This window comes from Zonotrichia albicollis, chromosome 3 (genome assembly GCF_047830755.1).
Source record: "Zonotrichia albicollis isolate bZonAlb1 chromosome 3, bZonAlb1.hap1, whole genome shotgun sequence".
Taxonomy (NCBI): domain Eukaryota; kingdom Metazoa; phylum Chordata; class Aves; order Passeriformes; family Passerellidae; genus Zonotrichia; species Zonotrichia albicollis.
The window spans coordinates 76,476,151-76,499,282 of record NC_133821.1 but is presented as its reverse complement, the minus strand read 5'-3'; the positions used below and the strand labels follow the sequence as shown (position 1 = coordinate 76,499,282).

Genomic DNA, 23,132 nt, shown 5'->3' with positions numbered 1-23,132 from the left:
AGAGCTGCCCACTGCCACCAGTGTCTCTACTGACAAGCACTCTTCTCATCATCTGTCATTAGCTTTTCCTGCTCTATGTGTACTACAACAAATAATAGCCAGTGACAGAAGGGCTACAGTAAGGCTGTCAGTGTGAACTAAATATTGTAAAAAAATATTTGTTTTTATATATCATTAGCATTATATAGTTGGAGGGAAGCAAGAATACAATTACTATATCTTAGAAAAGCAGTCTGTAACTCTGTATGAACCTTTTTTATGTTAGAACATTTCTTATAGTTGCATAAAACCCCCACAAATAAAATTCTGCAATACCACAAGACACTAACACAAGGAGTCTGGCATTCAACATATTTAAACTCACACGTCTGCAGGTCAGCATGGAGTTACACTGATGTGAGCAATTTTTTGAGATTGTTTGGAAATTCTTGCTTTTGAGAAATTTATTTTGGTTTTCCTGAAATATTTCCCTTTTTTGTTTATTTTAGACTATTTTAAATTACATTAGACTAAATTAGCTGAGCTCTAGACAAAACACAGAAGGCTTATCTTCATCACAGCAAGTGAAATAAACAGAAGAATCAGTGTCCTGGTTAATGAGATTTAATAGTAGTTCTGAAATTAATTAATAGTGACGAAGGAAAACACTGGGGTCAAGTTGACCTGATTCTGTTGTTGTAAACAAAAGAAGGGAGATTCTCAGAAAATAGATCCTGGCAAATATTAGGATAAGATGAAGTGAGGTGAAACTTTTGTAAGAGTTTATTTTGGTATCTGAATAGCTAAATTGCTATAATATAGCTCAAGATACCATATGTATACTTTTAGGGTAGGTACACTTAACGTGCAAGTACACACTGCAAGTGTCCCTCTTCACTAGCCAGAACTTTCCGGACTTTTATGCACATACACACAAAAGAAGACTAAATGCTATATAATTAATGCATTAACTCTTGATATAAGTAGAAATTTTATCAAGCAGTTCCCAAAGTGCTTGAAAACTAAACAAAACTGGATTAGTGAGACCACTAAAACCAATGACTTACAAACAATCACTTGTTAGTTCGTGATCTCAGGTGATAATTGATGAGTAATTACATCAGCAAATTACTTTTCAAAGCAAACAGGATCCATTATTTTTTATCTCCCATTGGCATTCAGTAACTGAGTAATCCCTCATCTCCACGGAGGCTGATTTGTCAGGTGTCAGAGAGCAGCTATTTGGTTATGTCTCCTGTGCAAATGTGATTGACACGAGCATTTCTTAGGTCCCCCAACACATTGAACTATGCAATTGGAAAGGAGAGAATGGAGCTCATTTTTCTTTATGTGTTATCTTATCATCAGACTCTGCAGAGGGATCTGCACAGGTTGGATCAATGGGCTAAGGCCAGCTATGTGAGATTGAACAAGACAAAGTGGCACAGCCTGCCCCTGGGTGACAACACTCCCCTGCAGCACTACAGGCTGGGGCAGAGGGGCTGGAAAGCTGCCCAGCAGGAAAGGACCTGGGTGCGCTGGTTACCAGCTGGCTCGGTAGGAGCCAGCGTGTGCCCAGGTGGCCAAGAAGGCCGATGGCATCTGGTCTGTGACAGCAATAGTGCGGCCAGCAGGAGCAGGGCAGTGAGTGTCCCTCTGCACTCGGCACTGGCGAGGCCACACCTCGAATGAATGCTGTGCTCAGTTTTGGGCCCCTCACTATAAGAAAGACATGGAAGTGCTAGTGCCTGTCCGGAGAAGGGAAATGGAGCTGGTGAAGGGCCCAGAGGCTGAGTCCTGTGAGGAACAGCTGTGGTTCTTTAGCCTGGAGGAGGCTCCAGGGGGACCTGATGACTCTCACAACTCCCTGAAAGGAGGAAGTAGCGAGATTGGGGCCAGCCTCAGCAAACAAGTGAAAGGGCCAGCGAAGATGGCCTCAAGCTGCACCAGGGAGGTTTAAATTAATCATTATGAGAAATTTTTTCACGGAAAGCCTTGTCAAGCATTAGCAGAGACTTCCCAGGGAAGTGATGGAATCACCACCCTGGATGTGTTCAAAAGATGTGGAGGTGGCACTTAAGAGCATGGTTAAACAGAGGACTTGGCAGTACTGGGTTAACAGTGGAAGTTGATCTTACAGGTCTTTTCCAAACTTAATGATTCTGTGGTTCTATGGTCATTCACCAAATTTTTGGTACCTAAATATTTAGATATTTATGAAACAGCACAAGCCTTCCTTGCAGTTTGACTGATTTTTTTGCTGGCTAATGCTGGTCTGTACTAGAAGCCAGGAAAATAGCTATTTCTGAGTACGAGAAAAATTTTTGCAATACAAAATTCTTCATTCAGTTTAATATTGGCAGATTGTTTTAAGAGAGTGCTTTAAATGTCCCCGTGCCGTCTCTGCCCACCGATCTGTCTGACAGCATCGGGCTGGCACTAGCTCTCACTCCATCTTTCACCTGTGTTTCATCTTCGGACCCGTGGGCCCTTACAAGCGAAGGCAGCGAAAGCCGCGGCGTTTGTGGAGGATGCGAATCGGGGTGCGCAGCCCGAGGCCGCTGCCCCCGGCTCCCAGCCCGTTGTGTGGAATCCCCGGCGAGCATTCGCAGCGCGCTCTGAGGGTGACACCTGCGCTTCAGTAAAGACACTCCTGACAGTAAAGGCACCCCTGAGGCCCGACTGCTTCTGTGGTGTTCAGGCGCTTTCTCCCTCCACCTCCGCCTCACACACCAGCCTGAACGAAGCACTGCGGGCGCCAGGAAGAGCAAGGCAGGGAACGGCAGCGGGACGTTCTGCAGATGAGTCCGTGAAGCAGCGGGGAGGTTGGGCAGAGCCCGGCTGGGGGCAGAGCCCGCCCCGGCCCGGCCCTGCGCCGGCCCCGCCCCGGCGCCTTTTCCCTCCCGCCCCCGGCCCCGCAGGGCCATCGCCAGCAGCGGCCGCCAGGGGGCGCGGCCCCGCCCCTCCCGCGAGCCGTTCCCAGCCCCGCCTCCCGCCCTCGCCCAACCCACCCCGTCTCTCGCGGCCACGTCATTCGCGCTCCGCGGGCGGAAGCGACGTCATTCCGCCCGGCGGCCAACGGGCGGCTCGCGTGTGGCGGGTTGAGAGGTGAAAGATCAGGCGGGGCGGCGGGAAGATGGCGGCGGTGGCGGTTGCCGGGCGGGGGACGCGGGCTCCGTGAGGGGATGGCGCGGCGGGCGTGGCGCAGCGGCTGAGGCACCCCCGCGGGCCCCACGCGCTCCTGTCGGTCGGTCCCATGAGCGGGGCGGGCGGCCTGGCGTGGCGCGCGCTGCACGCGCTGCTGCGCGCCTTCCTCTGCCTGCAGCGCGCGCTGCTCGCGTGCCTGCGCGGCCGCGCGGCCGCCGCCGCCGCCACCTCCTGCGCGCTCCTGGCGCCCGCCGCCCGCGCGCTCGGGTTCCGCGAGGCGCGCGCGGCCTGGCGGCGGCGGGGCCCCGCGCGCGGCGGGACGGCGCGCGGGCGGCAGCGGTGGCGCGCGGACGGGCGCGCCCTGCGGAAGCTGCCGGTGCACGTGGGGCTGGTGGTGACCGAGGAGGAGCCGAGCTACGCGGACATGGCCAGCCTGGTCGTGTGGTGCATGGCCGTGGGCATCTCCTACGTCAGCGTCTACGACCATAACGGTGAGCGGCCGCCGCCCGCGGTGCCCCAGGGCCCAGCCCCGGGCCGTGCCGGGGACCGGAGCGTAGAGCCAAGGGGCCGCGCTCTTCTGGGGTCTGCCCAAGTCCGGTCGCGCCTCCCTGCTGGCAGCTCCTTTCCCATCCGCTGGAGCTGCTTGGCCGCTGCAGAGCTTCTGTCCCCGGGGAGCATGGGCAGTGGCCCAGTTGTCCTTCTGGCCCAGCTCCTGTGTCGGGATGACCCGGCCCTGCCTGCTTTCTGGAGCCTTGTCCACAGCCTCGGGCTCACAGGAGTGCTGACATGTGGAAGTGTAAGGCAGGACTGTTAGTAGGGAAGAGCTTCAGGCTACCTGCTCTTATGAGTGCTGTTCATTGAGTTAGGGCTGAACCTGCAGAAGTGAATGAATGAAAGTAGCCTTCTATTTTCAAGTACTCCTGTGTGAAGAGGCAGGATGGACAAGAAGTTAAATGTAAGCATGTGTGTCCCGTGTGCTGTCTGTATTGTGAAGTTAAATTACGTGGTCTGCATTTGGTCCTGCTTGTCATTTGAGTTAACTCTGAGCCAGTGCTTCTGTGAAGTTTTTTCACATCTGCTGCGTGATTTTATTTATTACTGAGTCCCAGCTGTAAAATTATTGAACTCTGGCTCTTGCAGGTATGTTGATTCCACGTCACTGACTATCATAAAGATAAGATCAGAGTTTGGATTTCACATACTGTGAGGAAGTTGTGGAACAAATCTGACTTCCTCATACCTGTCCTTTCCTAGTGGGGAGCTAAAACCAGCCATATTCAGGATACTCTTAGTTGAAAATTTTGTCCAGCTGATCATTGAGAGATGATCTGTAACTTGTACTGGACAAGCTGTCTACTCAGAAGGGACAACAATACATGGACTGTGTCCTGTTTGTGTCCTGCAGAGGAAAAGAACTTCATGCTGAAGATCCCTGTGCTCGTGCTGTCAGGGGTGACACTGTAGGAGAGCAGGGTTTGACTTGTTTTGAGCCACTCCCATGGCTGTTTAGAGGTGTCCTGCAGTTTAGGTGAGCTCTGTAGATTTCTGCCAGGTTAGAGGTACAGTTGTCTTCTAGTGGTCCCTCAGGAAATGCTCAGCAGTGCAGCCCATGTAAGTAGGGGAAATATTTTGTTATTAAGTGTGCAAAAGCATCTAAGATATGCAGGCCTTTCCTTGAACATAGGCATTTGTGATTTTTCAATTTTTTCTGCTTCATTTTAAACCATCACCATTTATAGTTTTGTTTCATGGTTGATCCTTCCTATGTGATAAAAGACTTGGGAGACTTGACTTTCACTAAATTACTCTTAAGATCATTATGAGAAACTAGGCTTAATACCAGTCACTTAACAGTTTAAAGTGGCCATCTGTGCAGGGCTGTTGTGGAACTCGGTTATGTTGTATTTCAGAGGGAGAATGCTTCCTCGTTTGGAAGTCAAAGGATGATATAAAATATTTGCATAACATCTCAAGCACACAGAGAACAGCACCTTCTGAAAAGTCGTTTATGTGTTGACAGTTTTTACTCCCAACTTGGAAAGCATTCAACCAGGTGAAATGCTGCAGAGCAAACAGTACCAAGGAGGAGAGTTTCCCTCATAGCTTGAAGAGAGACATTTTTAATGTACAGGATCTTTAGCTTCAAATTTAAATAAGGTATGGGCAGTATTGCCTAATTTGTTTATGTATATGCTTAGTTCCTTTTTAGATTCCAGCACTGTGCTCCACAAATTATATGTATGAGAGCTGAACTGAGGAACAGATCAAGCTGAGAATCATGTTTCTTGGTCGTCTTGACTTTCATCTTGCCTACTCTGCAACAGTGAGGAGGGAGAAGGCACCAGCCAATGCTTAGGTAGCCACTGCTGCTCAGCTCCTGTCTCACAGTGAGGAGCCAGAGCTGTAGCAGTGTCTGAAACATTTTTTGAAAACCTACTACTGCTTCTCCAGCATGTGTTGAAATTCAGTCAGATCTAAGATTGACTGTTAGAAGACTAAATATGATGACCAGAAATTATAGTTTTGTCCTCTGAAGGGCTGACATAACCTTGCAGAAGAATTGTTATTGCTGGCAGTTCAGAAAAACCAAAATCTTGGGTTATTTGTTGCTGTGTCCGTGTATTGTTTCATTCAATCTAAAGTTACACGTGTTAATTGCTCGCTTTTGTTCTGTGTTGTGATGTTATTTTTTGTTTTAATGTTGAGAATTTTTTCTTTAGTTTGGTTGGTTTCGTTTTTCTACATTATGTGATGAGTGTGGATTTTAATTTTTCATTCTAAAATTGCATGTTAAAGAGGTTTTGTTGTCACTGCTGAAAATATAGCTATTATCTCATGATTTCAGCATCGAAGCATATTTTTAGTAGCTTGTTCTTCTGTTGATCCTCTGATAGTGGAATGTGCTGGTTTAATTGCTAGCTTGCTTTCCAGTTTGCTGGAGCAAAATCAAAGAAGGCAGAGCAACGAAAAAGTTTTAAATCTGTGGCTTTTGCCAAACTTCTAGGGTGGATGAGAATAGCCTGCCATTGCACATCATGCTCCACACAGGTGTTCCGTGGGTTGTCCAGGATAGCAGCTGCAGCTGCTTTGTGCACAGCTGAGCTTTTGAGACTGACTTCGGCTTCAGAGAGCGAGCAAGCATCATTCATATAGCTCTAGTGTAGCTTACTGCTGGGACTAGCACATATGCTGCCTTTCTTGTGGTGCTAAGCTCCTTAGGGTGCCTTGATTGAGCATACAGCATTTCCAGATAGACTTGGCATTAAGTGGGATGTTGCAGCTGTTGCTAAATCCGGTGCTCAGTGGTGGTGGAGTCTGGAACCCTCAGCACTAACACTGATAATAGTGAAGGTGAATGAAGTCAGGTACAGCTTACTCTTATCAGTAGCAGAGGGTGACCCTTAATTACAGTGTGCACTTGTTTCCATCCACTCAGATGGTGAGCAGTGCTTTTGGACTGCTGAGCTGCTTCTGGGGGTTTGTGTTCATACAAGTGTACCTACTACTGATTTGTCAAAGTCCCCCCTGTGCTGGCTGTGGTGGAGAAGGAAAACTAATGATGGGTGCTCTGGATCAGTGTTAGCTGTGGTGAGGTACACCTTAATTTGTTTCTTTTCCTTCACTGCATATCTGTAGTACTGAGATTCTTTTGATTGCAACAGGAAATGTTGTTTACCAGCTTGGTCTTCCATGGTTGCCTTCTCTGCAAGAAATAGTGTGTCAGTTTCCTGCAGAAGGATTAAATTCAAAATACGTCCTTAACTGCCTCTTCTATAGGAGGAAAGGGAAGCATGAAGTTCTTTACAGAAGAAATGCTACATAAGCTGTTTATTTGTTTATAGTAATGAATTTCTGTATTTTTTGCAAAATTGCTAAACAGAAGGTTGTTCATGTATTCTTCAATGTCAGAATAAGTAGCTGCATTCCAGTTCACCAGCTGCACCAGTAACTGTAAAGGCAACTTTGCTGGGGTTGTGCAGGGCTCAGAACTGAGACTGTCTCTGTTTGCTCAGTGTGTTTGGAGGCCCAAGGTGGTCTGGCTTTACTGGCCCTGGTGTGTGGAAGCCCTTTCTCTCAACTTCATTGTTGTGCAACATGACAAAGCCATAATAAACTTAATGCTACTGTGCACACCTGAGTTAAATAATGCAAACTAAAGTTTCAGGCTTTTGATCAGGAATTTTTCTATTGACTTCTGTATTGCCAGTCATTTCTTGGTAGAAATCCAGCCATTCTTTGGAGACCTTATCTGAGGAAATACTGCAGCTTTGTTGCAGTCAGAAGGCATTGGTAATGCTTTCAGGTAATAGCGCTTAAAATACCTTCTGGGGAGCAGAAGCCTTTTACTAGTGCTGTGTGCTTTAACTTTCTTATGGTAGTTGTTTTGCCTTTTGGGAGAGCTTCATTGAGTGTTACTTCTGTGAAGCTTTCCTGCTCTAGTTTAAGACAAGTCCAGAGTGCTTTTTGGGAGCTTGCTGAATCTTGGCATTTGGGTACTTAGGACGCCTAGATAGATGCTTCATGCTGAAGGTTTCTTCAAGCCCATAGTGTGACTGTATTGAGAATTTGGAGTATTTAATCATAGCTTTCTAGTGAACTGCTTTGCTTCTGAGCACTTTTCACTTAAAAACTCTTTGAAAGGATAGAGTGTGGAAAAGAAATAATTTAATTAGCCCCAAAGTAGGCTTCTAGGCTCTTCTAGATTACTTGGTAGTTTAGCTAATTTGATCAATCCATAAAATCTTCTGGTTGTGCAGTGTGTTTATTTCACTGGGCAAGATAAATATGTTGTGGTTTTATGTCACTGGAACACTTGTGAGATACCAATATCTTGTGGCATCTGCTGTGGGCCTTCACCCACGTGAAATTTCACTTTCCACAATTTCATTTTGGTGTTGAGTTGAGAGGAGTTCTTAGACCACATTTATTAAAAGGGATAACACTAATCTGTAGAAGGTGATCTCCTTAAAGGAATGGGAAATATGAAAGAGGTATCTTTTCTCCTAATTGCGGATGAGTCCCTGTTTTCTTAGTGCAGAATGACCCTCCAAGAAGAAATCTGGGAGGAATGGTCACCTATGAAGTTCTTAGTTCTAAGTCAAATTCTTTGATTGGTTAGTGCTGTCTGAAGTGGCCTTAATGTGATTGAAAGTTAAGTGACTTTAGTTACATTCAAACTTGGATTGCTTTTTTTTCCTAGACTCTTGGAATGAAGGAGGTATTTGTAGCTTTCCATATCCTGTGAGGTCCTCTTTAATGGCCATGCCTTCCTCCCTTATCAACCAGCGTGGTCCAACAGGATGTAGGCAGAAGTTGTTCATGTATTAAAGTGGTTTCTTGCATGTGCATTCTTTGAAGTGGTTTATTATTTGATGTTCTCAAAATGTTAATACCTGATAACAATTACAACTTTTGATTACTCTTTCCTTGTCAGCACTGGAAAGAAGTTGAGAGAGCAAATAACTGAACTGTTGTGGAGATATGTTCTTTACTAGACTCTGCTTTGGTAAGGTGTTCCCTTGCAAGGAAGAGCTAACTGTTATTCTGTGTTTTACCAGATTCTGCTGCTTTAAAAAGCAGGGAAATTAAAAATGTTGAACTTTGAGATGCCATTAACAGGTGGTGGCTGTGGTAGTCTAGTCAGACAAACAAATGGCTGACATCACCTGGTGTTTCTCTGTGTCAGTTGTTCACTTCCAGTTCAAGATTCTTGTCACTTCTACACTTGATGAATTAATTACAAACTTCGTTTGTCAATACCTAACCCTAAAATATTGCAACACCATGCTTGCAAGCAAAGGGGCATGGCTTGTTGGTGTAAATCTGAGCAAAAGGTGTGTGCCCTGGAAAAGACCTGTGTAATGGAGGACTGCTGCAGGAAGCTAAAACACTTCTGGTTTGCCTCAGCTCTAATAGCAGCAAATGACAGCATGCTTGCAGCTTCTGTTGTAAAAACAAGTAATATCCTTGAAAACAGCTCACAGGTTCTCAGCAGTTAAAGGAAACAAACCAGGACAGAGTTTGATACTCTTTTTCATTGGGAATTTTAGTGCTTACATACATGTAATTCTTAGAACACTTCATTTGCAGAACATACACATTTGCCCCAGCTTGCAGAGGTTCCAGAGTTCTGACCAAACAAATGTTTCTGCTTTTCAAAACCAGAAAATCTTCTGTTGAAAAATAATAGTGACAATTTCGTGTTTGTGTTCCGTATTAGAAACATGAGTAGTGCTGCGTTTTTTTTTTTATTTAACAGCAAACAGCTGTTGTATTGCCAAAATTTATTAAGCCTTTGTCAAACTAATTTTTTATACTGTTAAAATTATATTATGGACTAGTTTTAATTTTGTGAACGAAGTTGGAGGGTAGCAGTAAATCAAGATTAAAGTTTCACTGCCTAGAAACACATAATTCTGTTACTGAGTTGGCCTACTCATGCACTTGTTTGCTATATTTGTCATGTTTAAAGTAAGCAACAGCATCTCCCAGAACTAACTTGGGTACATTTACAAAATTTTTTAAAAATGAGCCTTGTAGATAAATGGGGATTTGAGATACTGTAAGAGAAAGGAGAATATAGCTGAGTCATGACCATGTAAAATTCTTGAAGTTGAATATGGATTTTGCCTGTGAATATTGCATTTGGCAGGACTGTGTTTGCAGTGATGTGCATTCATGAGTCTCTAGTGCACTGACTGAGAGACAAACATTGAAGGAGTATTCCCAAATGCTGGTGCTTTTAAATTAAGATCTGAGTTAGTCTGAATTTTTACTATCTTCTGTTGTGCTTCAGGATCTTCTCTTCAGGAAAACTGTGTGTGTGTGTCAAGGTTGATGGATCAGTGGGAATTTAGGTGTGGAGGCCTTTCCAAGGAAGGCATGCTGTAGCTACATGGTACAACTGCAGTAGCTTCCTGTTTGTTAAACTGCTGTCCCAGTCCCCAGGTTTGAACAGCTGAGGGGGTGGGTGAGACAAACAGGCAGAACAGAAGGGTGGTACTCAGATAAATCTTAAGAACACATTTATTTAGCAAGTCTTCTGTGTCTGTTGTGTGTGTTAAGGACCTTCACTTTGGAGCTGGACCAATTCAGTATATGATATCCAAGCAAACACCTTGGCCACTTCTTCTACTTGTCCTCAGTGTCTTAATTTACTGTAGAGCTGGAGTGTGGAGTATTAAACTAGTTCTTACAGTCTCTGACAGGAATAGGCAAAAACCTCCCATGAGAAAGGATTTGGTATCATTAGTATTGGGTGAGAAAGGGGAAGAAAAGCAGCAGCTTATTTCCCAGATTAGGAGCCTTTCCTAACTATGTAATATGTTTGTCTGGATATTGAACATAGTTTTATTTCTCATATCTAAAAGTGTATGGAAGTCAAGTGACTCTGAAAGGCAAGGCAATGCAGCCTTGTCCAGATCTTCCTTGCAGAGCGTACAGGATTGGCAATTGCAGGGGCTGCACTGCTGCTGACCTTGGGAGTGAGGAAGACAATTTGTGTTAACCCCAGCACGAAACAGACAGAGCCAAGCAGAGTTGTATCAAACAGGTGTATTTAGAGCATCATTCTCAATTTCTGTTATGTGTAAGTATATGCTAGAAAGCGGGAGCACAGGAAGCCACAATTTAACTTGAGTTTCAACTTAGCAGAAGCATTCTAACACACCTCCTTCTGTAGAGGTTTCTGCCTTACCACAACTTGCTTTTTTGTAAACGTGTGAAATTAATCATAAGCATCACTAATACTTCTGTAATGAAATAGGGCTTTTTTTACAAGAGCTATCCAGGATGAGAGGAAGAAATAAATATTTTGCCACCTAGTAAAACCTCTAATGAACCCTGTAGAAAAGTTCTAATTCATTAGGCCTAAAGGCTAGCATATTAAATAAATGCATTGAATCACTTCATATTGCAAACTAACTCCTAGTGTATTATGGTCTACATTCTGATGGTACTGTTTGACCAATGTGGGAACTCTTGTAGCAGTTCCAGATTCTGTAGTCAGGTTGTGTTGTTGAATCCTGAGCCTAGTCAAAATTTTATGTCTTACATTCTTTTGCACTGTCTACATTGTAAGATGAGTGTGTGGACATTTTTAGACTGGTCAGTGGAAATGTTTGACATGAGGCTTCTGAATGAAGTACAGTAAAAACCTCTGAATACCCTGTGAAAAAAGCATTATCCAGTTCCTGAGTGAATATGCCTAGCCATGCATTTGGATTGTAAATATTTAAACTGTAACATTTCATTTTTGCTGTGGCATTTAATTAGAAGTAGAGTTATGTTTCTCAAAAGCTAGAATTTATTTTAATACAAGAACTCAAGTATGTCTGAAGCAGGCTTTTGTGATTTCCTGCATTTGAAATGTGTCTGCCTTAAATATGTAAGTATAAAAAGGCCTTGGGGACTGCATGAACTCCTTGAAACATGCAGCTTGTGAAATTCTCTTATTAGGAAATCCATGCTGTTGGATGGCTTAAGAGTGGATACTTACTGAGACCCGAAATGTTGATTTAGTGGTGACTTGCTTTGTTAGCAGGCAGCCTTAGGCATGTGGCAATAAGTGGTAGCAGACTTAAGCAGTGTGGGCTTTAAAGAAATTTGGTGTTAATCTGACTTGGTGTTCTTTGCTGATGATTGCTTTCTCTATTTCTAGCGTACCAAGGACAAGGAAATAAGTCTTAAGCTATCCCCTGCGCAGTTGCAACTTGCTGCTTATTCAGGCTGGGTGAAGGAAGAACAAAAGCACACGAGTTGTCTTTCCAAGGTCACTCAGATTAGTCACATGCAGTAGCATTTGCTTTGAGTTCTTACCCACACTTGTGAACTCCAGCCTGAAACCAGTTCTGACTAATTTTTTCTTCTTGCCTAGCGTTAGTTTTATTTGTAACAACACCCTTTATAGGAGTTGGCTGATATGCAACTTTTTTTTTAAAGGTATTTTCAAGAGGAATAATTCAAGATTGATGGATGAAATTTTAAAACAGCAGCATGAACTCTTGGGACTAGATTGCTCCAAGTACTCTGTGGAATTTGCAAATCACGACAAAACTGGTCAAGGTAAGATCAACTACGAGAGGGGCTTGGTGTGCCCCTAAATAGCTGTATATCAATCATAAATCTGCTTTTACTTAAACACAGCTCTATGTACAGTGACCTTTTTCTTCATGTGTGTGCTTCTGTTTTTCCAAACATAAACCCCAGAGTGGGGAGGAGAAGGGGAAAGAGCAAGACTGCTGGTTGTCATGGCAAGGTATAATGCCATCAGGAAGGTAAAAGGCACAAGTTAAAAAGGTAAATTTGGTAATAATAGCTTTTGCCCATACTTAGATGTGGGAAGCAGGAGTAGGTTTCAGGGCTGATGTTCCTTACACAGCACTATTTGCTATAAGAACTCATTTCCTCATCTGCTGCCTAGGACAAATGCTAGAAGTCTGTTCAAATATAATAAATCACAGGCACGTACTTGAATCAGGCCTTTGTCTGAAAGAGATGGGCTGATACAGCTCTTCTAACTACAACTCATAATACTAAAGTAGATCTTGTAAAAAAATACCTAAACAACCCTTATGTTTTAAGATCATCATAATTCAGAGTTATGAAAAGTTTGCACAAGTTGTGGTACATTTAGCTGCATTGAAAATGCTGCTTGCAGGTTTTGCCTACCCTATGAGAGCTGACCAAATACTCAAACCCTTTGTGCCAGTTTTCCAGTACAAAGTATAATATTGTAACATGAGCTTGTCTTATGGACCACTTAGCCTAAGATGCTAGCATTTATGTGGAAGAACTCAGGTTTCATGCTAATTTTTTTTCTTCCTGTGAAGGTTGAAATAACCAGCAGAAGATGGGGTAGACAGGCTATTAATATCTTCAACTCCAGCATACTTAGCTACACTTACCTAAGTTGGGATATTTATGTTCACACCAAACAAACTACTGAAAGACTTCTCAGACTTGCTGATGGGAAGAGTGCTTTTAAATCTCAGGAACCCTTTGTGCTGGAAACTGTGAAAAGCAGAGGTGTTTTCTGTTCTCTTTTTAAATTCTTCATTCTTTTTCAGAAGGCTTCACAGTCAGATCAGATGCTTCGTGTTTTCAACTGAACAAACTGACATCTATGCAGTTTATTATTATCTACAGTTTTTCCCTTCTGCATAACAAAATTGCATGTATTGTAATTTAGGGATACTGTTAAATATTTTTTAATGTAGGACATTTGATGCAAATTTGCAAATCAAGCAATATTAAGGAACAATCATTTTCCTTGTGATGGCTTTGGATGGATGAACTGAGGAGTTTTAATTGTTCTTATAAATCTTGACTGTGCTGTATGGTCCTTTGCAGTCATGTTCTGCAATTTTAAGAAATGTATTTTTAAGTATCTAGTAATAGCTATCCTAAGTTTGGTATCAGCTTAAAAAGTTGACACTTTGATATTTAACCCACTTAGCTTCAAGCCAGTGTAGTGCACCATCTCTGGCCTTGAGCTTCCTTGGCAAGTTTACCTCTTAGGTACCTTACAGTACTGACAATGATGGGACTCCTGCAGTGTGGGAACACTCTTGCCTGTCAATAGTGCAGGGTTAAGATAATTACTGTTGGGAAATGTCCTCTAAGTCACAGACATCATTGCAGATGAATAGATGAATTCTGAACTATTATCTTGTTCCAAGCTTCAGTGTAGCCATCTTTGATCCTTACTGTAACTCTTGCATCAAGATGCTGTGATCAGAGCCCCCAAGCTTAATACTTATGTCACATGAATGTATACAGTAGCTGTTAAAAACACCTTCCTCTTCTAGGGTAGAAATTAGTTTGTTGTTGTGTTGGTTTTTTTTTTTTGTTTGTTTGTTTGTTTTTTAATTTCCCTAAATCCCTTAAGTTACTATCCAGGCACCTTTCTTCTCAGTGCTTTGCCTGACAGTGTAAGAACCAGTCAAAATTTCCTGGAAAACTATGTCTGAAGACTGAATTAAGCCCCTTCGCACAAGACTTGTCAAAGTAGTTGTCTTAAGCTTGTGTTTTAGTAATACAGCAAATCCAGAAAACTCTTACCCACTTCTCTAAGAGACAGATGAGGTGGATCTGTGACTAGTTGTAATTCAGGAATTAAACTACAAGTTATTTTCAGCTGTTATCTGTTACTATCTAAAGCACATGCAAAACAATTGTATTTCTGTTGCTTTTAAACTATGTTTTGTACTTTCAGTTTTAAATTGCCAATCTACATTGAAGGTGCTGTCTCCGGAAGATGGAAAAGCAGACATAGTCAAAGCTGCTCAGAACTTCTGTCAGTTGGTAGCACAGCAGCAAAGAACACATTCAGACCTGGATGTGAATATGTTAGACAACTTATTAAGTAGTAAGTATAATATGGAGGGGAAAGAGTACTCAATTCATAACAATTTGATTACTAGTGTGTTCATTGCTTGGAATGTATGCATCCTGATGCTTAGTCTATCAGAGTAAGTTATGATTATTGCTTTTAGGCTTCTGTTAAAAATTTCTTTCTTGTTTATTGCCTTTTGAGCTGTTTTTTTAAGCAGAAAAATTCTTTAGCAGAAATATTAAGCTAAATTGCAGTTTTGGCTTTTCAGAGTTTACAGCATCTGTGGTATGTTCTGCAATGAGTTTGCTGAAAAAAGTACTTTTGGGATTACCTAAAACTAGACTATCCTAATTTAGGTTAACTTCCTGCGAGTTACAAGCTGCAAATATGGATGGGCAGAGTCTTTTCCAGATCTGGTTACAGTGATTAAAGCTGTTCTTGCTGCCTGACTACTCTCCTGAATACAAATGATAGAACCCTTGCTGTTCTCTTGCTGCTCTATAACCCACACTAGCTTAGTTGTCTTCATTACTAATTCATGCAGATTACTGACTGCACTGTGATGTGTGGCTACATGCAATAGCTATGAAAAGGGCAGGACTGCCCTAATATCACACCTGGGAGAAGAAGTTTAGAATTAGCATCCACTTTTCCAGTGGTACTATGGAGCTATAATGAGTTGCTCAGCTTGCCTAGGTGATCTGTGCATGTTAATTGCAGCTGCAATTGGCTCATCAGGTTTCAGATTGCACACTTGAACTTGGGTGCCTTTGGGCATGTTGTTGTAGTGTGGTTCCCATTAATTGGACTTTAGAGAGTGATTTCTTCTTTTTCGTGTTGTGTGATCAGCTGACTTGTTCTGCAGATGGACTTCCGTGGCAGTTTGGAAGTTTGGAATTCAAACTGAATTCCATCCCTGTTGTCAGCATCCTCCTATAATGGAACTATTAAATGTATTTAATAAGGCACCTGAAGAAGAACTTAGCACATCTCTTCTGTTATACCCCAAAGGCAATTAAAGGAAATTAACAATCAATCCTTCAGAACAGTTACTAATTTAATGGAGAATCAGTGACAGTTCTTACCTGTTGTGTGTATTTTGGTCAGTGATGCTTAACTGGAGCTTTTCAAACTTGTTGATCTTATGTCTGGATATGTTAAAAGTATTAGGTCTAATCTTAAAATTAGTGGATTTATTTTTCAAGCATTGCATGCTAACTGAGCACTGAAAGAGAAAACTAATCTGTCAAAACTATAAACTTTGAAACATGCTGCTTCATGTATGTGTCTAATAATTAAGGATAATATCTGTAACTGGTCCTCATTAATTTGTTTACTTAATGTTTGGGACATTGTTGGAGGTAAAGTATTTCATTACTTAGCAGCAGCTTTTTAAATTTTGTTTTACTTGTAGGCAAATTTAGTTTGTGTGCATTTTTAATGGAACAGTATTAAAAATATGCATCTGTGCATTACTGATTTGAGAGCATGTTCTGGAAAGGAATACTTGAATAGTTATATTCTTAGAGTTTGTATTAGTGGTGTCTTCTGTAAATCTTTGGGGTTTTACATTTTGGTTTAAATACCTGTTAATGTAGTTTTTAAACTTTTTGTTCATGTTTAGGGTGCAGTTATTGAAGCCTAGTCCTAAAATGGTATGATTCTAGCTTGTCCTGTGGCTTTTCTTGTTCTTAATTCAGTCATGCACTTAATTCTTACAGCTTGAGTTTTCTGCAGTGTAAAAGTACTTTCTTCTGAGCAATGCCTCAGCTAACCAGCTTGTGTTGAGAAAAGTAGGTGCCAGCTGCATTTTAATATTGTCTCTGCTTGCTGTCTGCCTTCCAGCAAAGAACATGACTGTCAATTAAGGCTACTCAAGTTGCCCTGTAAGATCTATGTAGAGAAGGGTAGAGTTATCAGCTGTAAAATTCCTTCATGTTCCCCTTGCAGAACTGCTGACCTAGAAGGGATGTTGCCAGATTGCCATCCTTTGAGTGCCCAAGTCTTTTGGCCTCTTTTGTTTTTTAAAGTTTGCTCCCAAATCCTTATTTCTTGTGTGTGCTGAACTTGACTGCTGTAACTGTATCAGCTCTGAGGGAGCTTCCACATGTAAATTATCTGTAGCACTGCTATGTTTAGGTAAAGAAGTGGATGCAGACTGGAAAGCACAGTACTGTGTTTTAGTACGCTGTTGTGACAGTAATACTACAGTGCATTTTCATTTTCCTTTAGAGAGGAACCACATGGAAATGTTAGCATTAACTGGGCTCTCTGAAGGTCTTTTCCTGTTTGAAAAGCCAGGTTGAAGATCTTCAGTGTTGAAGATCTTCAGTGTTGAAGATCCTGCTGCTGTACCAGCTGAGGAGTACTCAGCTATTGAATCAGCTGATGAGTAAAGCTGTCCACTTCCTCCAGAGTCCCCACTTCTAAGTATTCACTGCTTCTCTGCAAAGCTCTTTGATACTAACGTGCTAGCTTCTGAACAGCAGTGGCTTTTGCTTTGCAATTTTTTTCTTAACTTTGAGATGAGATGTGGATTGTGGCACAAGACACTCCTATCTAAAAGCTTCATCCTTTCTTAGAAATGCACGTGCTTAGGGAAAATAGCTTCTCTACCTGTGGTAAAAGGTGTCATCACTATTGTGGTGATTCAGTGGGGAGGGAGGGTGTGTACTTTTTGAAAAACCTCCAGCTTCAGTTTCAAAACCTGGGTGGAGCAAAATCTGGCCTTAGTTTCCTTTTCTGTTACTCCCAAAGTTAAGTTCCTCTACAACTTATCTGAAAACGTAAAAGGCTCTTGACTGCTTTTGTGTAGTGGGTTTTTTTTTCATTTAAGCAAAAGAGGAAATATTTGAGAAATAACATCAGGAGTTTGGAGCAAGTAGGCTGTATTAAAGTTTATCTGCAAAAGGTGGTCATTACCAGTATAAGCACTTCTGCACTTAACCTGCAGAATTGGTGGGTAGTGAAAGAGGTGACCACAAATTACCTGCAATAATCGTGACTAATTGCAGCTTTATAGCAAAATAGGGTTCTGACTGCTGGAATGCTTTTCAGATGAGCTAGGTAGGTGCAAGAGGAGCAGTTTAGCTTCTTGGGTCCCCTTGGGGTGCTCTACTTTTTTCCACAAGTTGCTCTAATCAACTTGCTGGAATTAGCAGGGAAAGCTGGACTCAGACTGCTCATTGTAAGCCTATTTCCTGTCTGTCAATTATAGCCTGGAGCAGCTTAGGCACTGCAGAAGTATATGGAAGGGGGACAGAGGCAGTGGTGTTTGATCACTAATTGCCTTCAGCCCCAGAAGATGAGCAGGATGCTCTCATGAGGGAAATGACTGGCTGGGTTTTACGGTATGGGTAGTAAGAGTGTGGGCACTTAATGGCATTCATCAATATTATCTTGCTCTGCCCTAGAATGGGTCAGGTTGTCCACATAGTAACAGAAAAGACACACTGCCCTGTTCTTCCTCACTCATTTAACCAGAAGGATGCCAGCTGCAGCAGTATCTTTGAAATTTTATAGTAAGTTGGTTTTAAAATTTCTGTCTGGTCTCATACTGAGACAGTCATCTAACAAGTTGAGGTTTTTTTGCTTGATGGTCTGTAGTACCAAGGTGTTCTTCAGTGAAATTTCCTTAAGCTTTTTTTGGTGTCCTTTTACTCTACTCGATTGCAGCTCCACATAGGTAAGTAAGGACTATAGTAAGTAGAGTCAGGGTACAGCATGTTCTGTGCTACTAAAATCGAGTTTGCCAAGACAAAACTAGAACAAGTCAGATGAAACAGCATTGTTAGGGTTTGCTGTTACTCAAAACAATGTAACCGTTCCTGTACTTTCCATAGAAAGTCTTTGAAAACTAAAAATAAAACGTAAAAATAGCAGTCCAGCTGGGCTTGCAGTGGCTGCCTAAGCTTTTGCTCAGTTGTTCATTCAGGTGTTGCAAGACCAGTCTGTCCTCTTGGGCTTTTAATTGTTAACTTGTCCTTAGGACCTTCATTTAAAAAAAAAACAAAACACATTTTGTGAAAAAAGCAGGTGCCTTAGGGTTTAAAACTAAAACAAATCCTATGATGAATTTAATAAAACTTAGTGTAACTTGTTATTACAGGTACACATGGATTTCCTGATCCTGATTTAGTCTTGAAGTTTGGTCCTGTGGACAGCACATTAGGATTCCTTCCATGGCACATCAGACTGACAGAAATCATGTGAGTTGCTTATAAATGTTGTAAAACACACTGGAATGAAAAATACCTAGCTAAGCAATTCTTTATGTCATAACTTATGGAATTGGCCAAAAGAGGCGATTAGGCTAAACAAGTGTCCTGAGAGTGATTTGAGGAGATTTTAAAATTAACAACTAAAACCTGTCAAACATTCGTTGTTGTTTTTTTAGCCCTGACTAGCAACAACAAGCTTCATGCCCCAGGTTTAAGGAACAACTTCTGTCACCACCTAGTGTGTGCTCCAGTCCCGTTTGACAGCGTTCCTTTATATCAGTGTTGATTTTCTGTGGCTTATAGGTTCCTAAAAGGGAAACTAAGGATACAAGGGAAATGGAATAATGGAAGAACATTGCCCCAATGGATTGCTTTTCAATTTTAGCAGTAACTGAACTGACTAGATTTGCTGAACTTCTTAAGTCCAAGCACATTTATAGTGCACTGAAATGTCTGGGCACACTGTGCTGTTCCAGCTTTTCACTGGTTTGAAGGGCCCTGTGTACTCTGATGGGAGGCTTTGGTTTAGAGGGTAACTGGTTTAGTTGTTAGAGTGACAATAACCATGTTGAGAACAACTTCACAAGGTTACTCAGAAAGTAGCTTGCTTTTAGTGATATTCCTGAGTGGCTGTATGAATCATGCGGTGTTTATAAAAGCTTATTTTAATGTTTGTAACTTGCTTTCTCAGTTCTTTGCCTTCCCACCTAAACATCAGCTATGAAGAGTTTTTCTCCGCCCTCCATCACTATGCAGCCTGTGAGCAGCGGTGGGGAAAGTGACTTCGGGCAGAGTGCATGGAGTCAAGCTTTCTGTGGGAAGGAACTGATGTCTGTTTACAAGCACCTGCTACCCATAAGTCTGGTTCATAGTCCTTTCTTAATTTATCAAAAAAATTCAATAAAGTGTCTTACCTTTCTAGAGAGTCTGTGTGAATGCGTGAGAATCTGTGGGGAGGGGAATTCACAGATTTCCTGTTTGCAAAAAACAGTTACTAAAAGCAAAGCTGAATTGCCCTCACTTTGGCATTCAAGTGTCAAAATGAACGTGCAAGAACTAAGTGTTGTGAAATCTACAGGACAATGTAAATAGGAGTCCATGCCCTAAAGATCCTTAAAACTCAGAAATAACTTCCATCTTTGTTTCTTAATTCTTCATGGTCAGGCATTTCAGAGCTAACAGTTTATCTTCAGATATATTTACTATGTAATATGTGAATTCTAGAGGAGTTGGTTTTGTTAACTGAAAATAGAAACTGCAGCTTGGCTGGGATGACTAAGCCAGCTGTAGGTGTTAAGTTCTAGAAATACTGAGAAGATTCCACAAAAAGGGATGGATGCTTCTGTGGTAAGTGGATTAGGCAGTCTGTGTTGCAGTATCCAGCTTTTTTTTTTTTTTCATGGTGGGATGGAAGTATTTCTACCACCCTGAGTGAATGCAATATCTCAGCATGAGGTCAGTTTTCCATTGGGAATAAGCATAAACAGTACTACGTATTGTTTGTATACCTGTTCTCCCCATAACATGCTCACTCAAAGTAACAAGCAGGAAAAGGCTCTGGCATCATTTGCTGCAAGATCTGAAAAAGGTCTGAGTCAACTTCTATGGCTAAATGAGATTTGCTGCTTGTACTTGTGTGCCCAGCAAGGGAGTCTGCTTAAGCCTTTTTTTTATTTTTATTTGTTCTGAACTGAGCATTAGAAGTTTGAGTGGAACAAAGTGGACAAAGAAGGAAGATGAAGTGAAGCTGCCCTACAGTATTTCAGCATTGAGATGAGATAACTTAAGTAGAGATATTGGCTAAATGGTCTTCATCCTGGAATGGCCTGTTGGAGTTACATTCCTGTTTTGGAAGTAGTTTAAAATTACAAGTTTATGGCTGCGTTTGGACAAAGCAATATCTTTAGATCTGTGTTACTGAAGTCAGACATTGATACTGCAGCCTTCTGCCCTGCAGGCTGCAGAACTCTTGAATGCTTCATTCTGGAAGTGTTTCCTGTTTCCCCCTCCCTCCCTGCACTCTTCAAACTGAGCCTGGCTTTATCTCCTTTGGGATAGCCATGTCACTAGAAGGGAAAACAACTGTTTTTAAAAGGGAATTGCAAAATTTTAAATGAATGTTGCCTCATTGTGAAATGGTGTATTTTAATTTGTTGCTTGATGTAATGTTATAAAGCAGATTGCATAAACTCTTAGCTGCAGTTTTTTGTCATCATAAGGTTAGATTGCAGTTACAGAAAGACCTGTGGTCACTTTATCTCAGAAAAGAACAAGGTATATTCAATAAACTAACTAAGGTATTTGACATAAAATAGCTTTCCATAGGAGCTGGAATATTTTGAGTACACTTTGTCAACTGGTCTCTTGTGTGTGCCAGGTCCTGTATTGCAGAGAAGGTGAACAGTTGTGCAGTGTTTCCTGGGCCTTGTCATTGACATGGGCAAATTTTCTCACTGAGTGTTAAGTTCAACTTCTTTGTGGGGAGTGGGTAGCCTGTTGAAGGGTATCTGGAGTATTGACATTCATCTGTAATATGAATTTTGTTTCATTAAAATGCAAGGTTGTGTTTACGTTCCAATATGTGTTACTGTGTCACTGAAGCAGTTCTGGTGCTGGCAGTAATGGGAAAAGCTTAGTTTAGCCCTCAAAAATAATGTATTTTTTATATTTGTATCAACCTGCCAAAGAATACTTCTCATACCTGAGTTCCCTCAGCCTTCAAACTTCTGCATATCTCAGCTAAAAAGATTTGTTTAATATTGGAGACAGATTTCAAGGCCTAGAATTTGTCTACAGAGGGTTGCTTAATAAAACTCAAATGATTAGTTCAGCTGCATTTGATTCAACTTAAATCTCTTCTGATGGCCAGTTTAATTGTGAATTAAGTGTTCCTCCTGGAATTAATGTAGTTGAACTAATCCATGTTATGACTTAGTTGGGATAATTTTACTGTCCCTGTGTGGGCAATCTTCAGTGAGGTGTGCCAAAAGCACTGTGCATATCCACGACTCAATCTCTGAATGTACGTCCTTGCCCGTAGCGCCTCTGCCCAGCTTGTTCTATGTGAAGGTCTGTGCTGTGACATGTTGGGTACCTGTACATAATGTGTAAAATGAGTTTTTATGATTAGGGAATCGATTTATTGAACTTTATTATTGAAAGCTGAATCTGTAAAACAATAAATCAATAAAAGATTATAATCTTTCTACAGGCTATGGTGATACATGAATACTTTTGGAAGTTCAGCTGGGGTGCTGTAGCCCCATTCATGTTACTACATCACTCTGGGGCAGTGGAGACCTTCAAATGTTGTATTCTAGTAATAGTGTAAGAACTGGGCAAATTTTCATCTACCACTTCCAACTTCGTAGATGCTTTTACAAAAGCTTTCATAGTAAAGCACTTACTGTAAAAATATTTCTTTGATAGTCCTGGGAACTTGCTAAACTTGTTCCTGGCTACTAAAAAGCTTGCTTCCTCTCCCTGCTGCTGAGTCAGTCCTGGGCCATGGGCTGTGCTGGGCCTCCTGCCAGCCCTGTTGTGGAGCAGGGTGAAATGAGGGTGTGGTGTGGAAGAAGCCTCTGCAAATCTGAGTGATTTCCATGCTCAGTAATAAAGGGGAAGCTTGTGTTAAGGTGAGTTTTGAAAATGCACTGGGAATCAAGCTGACCTTGAGGCAGCCTACAACAAAGGCCAGCAGTCTCCCAGGCTGTGTTAGGAACTGTGTTGCTGGCACATCAGGGATGATGATCTTTTCTGCAGATCTGGTGAGACATCTTGAGTGCTGCATTCAGAGCTGGGTTTCTTTGGTACAAGAGAGACTCAGATTTAATGAACCTAGGCCGCCAAAAGGCTGTGATGATAGGAGATGGAGCATCTGTTGTGCAAGGAGAGGTTGAGTTGGAACTGCTCAGCTTGGAGGATGCTGAGGAGGGTCCTTACCAACACACAAATGCACGATGGAAGGGGGAGTAAACCCAGACAGGCTCTTCCTGGTGCTGCTTAGTGGCAGGCTGAGAGGCAATGGGCATAAATTGAAATATAGGAGAATGTTGAAACATCAGAAAAACCTTTTCCTATGAGTGTGCTCAGGCAGTGGAGCAGGTTGACCCTACAGGCTGTGGAGTCTCCTTCAAAACCAGTATGTGTGCATGGGGATCAGCATAGGACTAGATCATTCCAGAGATGCCTTCCAACCTCAGCTGGAGCTGGCTGTAGAGCAGTGGTGCTGCTGGGCTCTCCTACCTCAGCTGGTTTTTAACAGTCAGCAGCAACTTCAGCTTGCTGTAGTTAATCTGGCATTTCAATAGCAAAAAACATTAGAGTTTTCTGTACAGTGGAAAATTCTTCAATTGCACCAGTGTGAGAGCTCCCCTTCACAGTAACTCCTTCTCATTAACAAATTAATCACGTTTCTGTATATTTCCTCTTTTCCCCTCTTTCAGTGGTGC

At 42.0% G+C, this 23,132-nt stretch overlaps 1 protein-coding gene across 1 annotated transcript; it reads left to right on the top strand.

The window, feature by feature from the left end:
- The first annotated feature begins 3,093 nt into the window (after positions 1-3,093).
- Positions 3,094-19,606, top strand: NUS1 (NUS1 dehydrodolichyl diphosphate synthase subunit). The gene is made up of 5 exons (XM_074537924.1): positions 3,094-3,617; positions 12,067-12,189; positions 14,342-14,494; positions 18,570-18,669; positions 19,373-19,606. The coding sequence occupies exons 1-5, from the start codon at positions 3,236-3,238 to the stop codon at positions 19,461-19,463; spliced, it is 849 nt and encodes a 282-aa protein (XP_074394025.1). The 5' UTR covers positions 3,094-3,235; the 3' UTR covers positions 19,464-19,606.
- The last annotated feature ends 3,526 nt before the right edge of the window (positions 19,607-23,132 follow it).

What these genes read in the sequence shown, in the direction of transcription:
- NUS1 (XM_074537924.1), top strand. Translation starts at nt 3,236, where the DNA reads ATGAGCGGGGCGGGCGGCCTGGCGTGGCGCGCGCTGCACGCGCTGCTG. An exon ending in TCACGACAAAACTGGTCAAG is followed by an intron (nt 12,190 to 14,341) that starts GTAAGATCAACT and finishes TTGTACTTTCAG; the next exon opens with TTTTAAATTGCCAATCTACA. An exon ending in GTTAGACAACTTATTAAGTA is followed by an intron (nt 14,495 to 18,569) that starts GTAAGTATAATA and finishes TTGTTATTACAG; the next exon opens with GTACACATGGATTTCCTGAT.